Source organism: Odocoileus virginianus, chromosome 4 (genome assembly GCF_023699985.2).
Source record: "Odocoileus virginianus isolate 20LAN1187 ecotype Illinois chromosome 4, Ovbor_1.2, whole genome shotgun sequence".
Classification (NCBI taxonomy): domain Eukaryota; kingdom Metazoa; phylum Chordata; class Mammalia; order Artiodactyla; family Cervidae; genus Odocoileus; species Odocoileus virginianus.
The window spans coordinates 42,961,378-42,966,017 of NC_069677.1; the positions used below are offsets into that span (position 1 = coordinate 42,961,378).

General features: G+C 41.9%; 1 protein-coding gene across 1 annotated transcript; it reads left to right on the forward strand.

Moving 5' to 3' along the window:
* Nucleotides 1–1,078: 1,078 nt before the first annotated feature.
* LOC139029589 (suppressor of cytokine signaling 5) lies at nucleotides 1,079–4,386 on the forward strand. Its single transcript, XM_070466477.1, has one exon. It carries the CDS (start codon nucleotides 1,302–1,304, stop codon nucleotides 2,910–2,912), a length of 1,611 nt encoding a protein of 536 aa, XP_070322578.1. The 5' UTR covers nucleotides 1,079–1,301; the 3' UTR covers nucleotides 2,913–4,386.
* The last annotated feature ends 254 nt before the right edge of the window (nucleotides 4,387–4,640 follow it).

Consider the following 4,640-nt stretch of genomic DNA (forward strand, 5'->3'; position numbering starts at 1 on the left):
TAAGGCTGTCATCCTAGGTCTATTTCTGAAGAAAGGTACAAAAGACAGCACCTTCCCTAATAAAAAGGAATTACCTCAGAAAATTTCTTTTGTGGCTGAATGTTACATTAGTTTGCATGTGTGCTAAGTCTCTTCAGTCATGTCCGACTCTTTGAAACGTTATGAACTGTCAGGCTCCTCTGTCCATGGGATTCTCCAGGCAAGAATACTGGAGTGGGTTGCAGGGCCCTCCTCAGGGGGATCTTCCTGACCCAGGGATTGAACCTGCATTTCTTAAGTCAGAAAATGTTAAGCAAAAGGTTAAAATGTCAAGAAAACTAACTTTGTACGGAATAGAAATCTATTCAAGAGGCCATTGTAACATAGCAACACTACTGTATTGGAATGAAATTTAAAAGTGTTTGTAAAATGTGAACTAAGCAGAAAAACAGGGTGGATTAATGGGATATTTGCAATAATTACAGTAAAAACTAAGCTTCTACAAAGCAGAAGCCTGAGTAGGAGCACATAGACAACTGCAGAACCTGTGATGCACATACTCAGAGGAGAGCTGTTTTAAGATAACTAATTTGCTTCAACAGTCTTGGACAGAGTCAGTCAATGAACTGTTTTGTTCAAAGGGCTTAAAAATAGAGAGTGCATAAATGGAGTATTTATGGAATTTTTTTAAACAACCACACACTCATAATTCCAATCAATAACATTTTTTAAAAGTATAACTAGAAAAATTAAGAGTTTTTATTTCTGCTTCCTCACTCAATACACTACTTTCATCTGCTTTAAGTTTGGAGGAGGAGGCAATGTAAAATTATGGGAGTAGAAAAATATATTTATTAACTGATGCTATCATAAGCTGGTTAATTGATTTCTGTATATCTTGGGCTTGGCAGAGTTTAAAACTAAACATTTTCTTCTGTCTGCTTCTCTCTGTTCTTCAAAAACACTCCATCAGTGGTCATTTTTTACCTGAAGTTTTATTTTTTAATATGGGATGGTGCAGGAGGTATTTTCCATTCCGGTGGGGGTTGGGGGGTGGGGGGAGGGGTAAAGGGTGAAGAGGGGGAGGCGGCCCGGGAAAGGGGTGGGGGCCTGGAGGGGGCATCCGGCTGAGCTGGGGTCCCCGGGCTCCGTCCGGAGGAAGCGAGACTGCGCTTACTCAGGCAGTCGCTGAGAGCCGGACGGGACCGGCGAGCTGGCCGGCGGACTCGCTCTCGGTGACTGCGCCGTCCGGGCCCGTCCTGCCTGGCCGCAGGTGCCCCTGGATGAGGCCGCCCCGCGCGCCCCGACCGGTCTTATAATCAATGGATAAAGTGGGGAAAATGTGGAATAACTTCAAGTACAGGTGTCAGAATCTCTTCGGTCACGAGGGAGGAAGCCGTAGTGAAAATGTGGATATGAACTCCAACAGATGTTTGTCTGTCAAAGAGAAAAACAACAGTTTAGGAGACTCAGCTCCTCAGCAGCAAAGCAGTCCCTTAAGAGAAAATGTTGCCTTACAACTAGGGTTAAGCCCTTCAAAGAATTCTTCAAGGAGAAACCAAAACTGTGCCACTGAAATTCCTCAGATTGTTGAAATAAGCATTGAAAAGGATAATGACTCGTGTGTCACCCCAGGAACAAGACTTGCAAGAAGAGATTCCTACTCTCGACATGCTCCTTGGGGTGGGAAGAAGAAACATTCCTGCTCTACAAAGACACAGAGTTCACTGGATACGGATAAAAAGTTCGGTAGAACTCGAAGTGGACTTCAGAGGAGAGAGCGGCGGTACGGTGTCAGCTCCGTGCACGACATGGACGGTGTGTCCAGCAGGACTGTAGGAAGTCGCTCTCTGAGACAGAGGTTGCAGGATACTGTGGGCTTGTGTTTTCCCATGAGAACTTACAACAAGCAGTCAAAGCCCCTATTTTCTAATAAAAGAAAAATACATCTTTCTGAATTAATGCTTGAGAAATGCCCTTTTCCTGCTGGCTCAGATTTGGCCCAAAAATGGCATTTGATTAAGCAGCATACGGCCCCTGTGAGCCCACATTCAACATTTTTTGATACATTTGATCCATCCTTGGTTTCTACAGAAGATGAAGAAGATCGGCTTCGAGAGAGAAGGCGGCTTAGTATTGAAGAAGGGGTAGACCCCCCTCCCAATGCACAAATACATACATTCGAAGCCACTGCACAGGTTAACCCGTTATATAAACTGGGACCAAAGTTAGCTCCTGGAATGACTGAAATAAATGGGGACAGTTCTGCAATTCCACAAGCTAATTGTGACTCAGAAGAGGACACAACCACGCTGTGTTTGCAGTCACGGAGGCAGAAGCAACGTCAGGTATCTGGAGACAGCCATGCCCACGTTAGCAGACAGGGAGCCTGGAAGGTCCACACGCAGATTGATTACATACACTGCCTCGTGCCAGACTTGCTCCAGATCACAGGTAATCCCTGTTACTGGGGAGTGATGGACCGCTACGAAGCAGAAGCCCTTCTGGAAGGGAAACCTGAAGGTACATTTTTGCTCAGGGACTCTGCACAAGAGGACTACCTCTTCTCTGTGAGCTTCCGTCGCTACAACAGGTCCCTGCATGCCCGAATTGAACAGTGGAATCACAACTTTAGTTTCGATGCCCATGACCCATGTGTGTTTCACTCCTCCACTGTAACAGGACTTTTGGAACATTACAAAGACCCCAGCTCTTGCATGTTTTTTGAACCATTGCTTACAATATCACTAAACAGGACTTTCCCTTTTAGCCTGCAGTACATCTGCCGTGCAGTCATCTGCAGATGCACGACATATGATGGAATTGATGGGCTCCCTTTACCATCGATGTTACAGGATTTTTTAAAAGAGTATCATTATAAACAGAAGGTTAGAGTTCGCTGGCTAGAACGAGAACCAGTCAAAGCAAAGTAAACCCTCCTGTCCCCAAAGGGCATTGACTAGATCTGCTTTTATGTGCACCAGGCAGTATACCCATAGCAAGCACACATATCAGTGTTAGGTCTTCAGTACAGTTTGTAAGCTTAGTGTTAGTATCTGTCAGGGGCAGTCTGCTGTTACTTTTACTCAGTACATGTGGTGCCTATTGAGACAGCAGAGGGTAGAGCTACAGGTATTCAGTAAGGCTGCAAAAACATTCTGCCGATTTAGCTGACAGTTTGGTTTTTAATGGCTGTAGTAACTGAGTGAAGCAACTCTGGGGCATTTGCTATGAAGAATTCTATTTCTTACTGAAGAACAAATTGTTAATATTGAATGAGTATTTCAATGGTATGACTAATGTTTGAAATTATTATTTTTTCTAAGAATTTTTCTATAACCTTCCAAAAGTAGTGATGTTTATAGTTACTATAAGTCAAGTTTGGAAGTCCAAAAAAATAAAGACTGCCTTCCTTTTAGAAAAAAAAAAAATGCAATTTTCTGGCCACAAGGGCATAGTGCAGTTCATGTAAGTATTGATATAGTTTATAGTCAGTCTCCTTTTCTCTTCTGCAAAAGGTACTGTTAAGTAAACCAGGTTTTCTAAGTAGTAGTTCTTAAAATTTCAGACTTATAGAAAGTTGGTAGTAGAATTTTATTTAAGGCCTTACGTATTCATTTTTTAATGAGTGCTTTAACTTAAAACGCATTGGAAATAGCCGCTGCAAGGTAGGCCTGCGTGTGATTTTTTTTTAAGCTGACATGTGCAGTCGAGTTGCTGGTTCGTTAAAGTTGGATCTTTTTCTATGCCCATGATGAGTTTGTGAGCCATGAAGAAAGTGAGACGAGACGATACCCAGACAAGTCAGATGATACTAACTACAGTGGTTGCTGGTCATTGAGATTATTGTTAAACTGTAACTCATAATTTGGATGGCAGTATTTATCTCTTTGTTGTAAACTCTTATAGCTGAATTGCTTAAGTACAAGTTATAGAATTTCAGTGCACTTAATTTTTAATGGAAAATCTGAAACCTAAATTGCTGATTTAAAAGGTACTGTACAACCATTGTATCTGTAAATAACTTTACTTATCTCCTTTTTGTCACTTAGAATAGTATGCAATACTACTTGAGTGAGCTATTTTGGACGTAATACCAAGTTCTAGTGTTTGCTTCTTAGTATTGAACCGAATTTACAGTCCGTCTTAGACATTTTGCACTAAAGTAGTCAAATCCGTTCTTGTGTCTTTCTGTTAAAGTGCTCTGTACCACTGGTGAGTGCTCCCTAGTTTCCTTACCTGCTGCTACAGAAAGTTATTTTACATCCCAATGGCTATTGCCAAGGCCACAAAAAAGGAAAGCTATATTTGTATGCAACACTAACCCTTGGACTGCTAATGTATGTTTCTGCTTGCTGTGCCTTGTTACAGCTGCTTTTTTGTGCTAATAAAGTATGTTTGGTGTTCTCCTTGTAAAAAAAAAAAAAAAAAAAAAAATATGGGATGGTGCAATTTCTCCATCTGGTCATCTGCCTAATTGCTTCCTCTGGCATTTAACTTCCTTTTACTGAGAGCTCCTTGACGTCTAAGCTAGTCTCATTGGTCAGAATCCAAAAGAACCTCCCGCCAGCTGTCTTGAGTATGTCACATGGTATCAAAAAAACAAAAAACAAAAAAAACCCCAAACACAAGTATCCTTTCTCTCCTGCTCCCACCTCGCT

What these genes read in the sequence shown, in the direction of transcription:
- LOC139029589 (XM_070466477.1), top strand. Translation starts at nt 1,302, where the DNA reads ATGGATAAAGTGGGGAAAATGTGGAATAACTTCAAGTACAGGTGTCAG.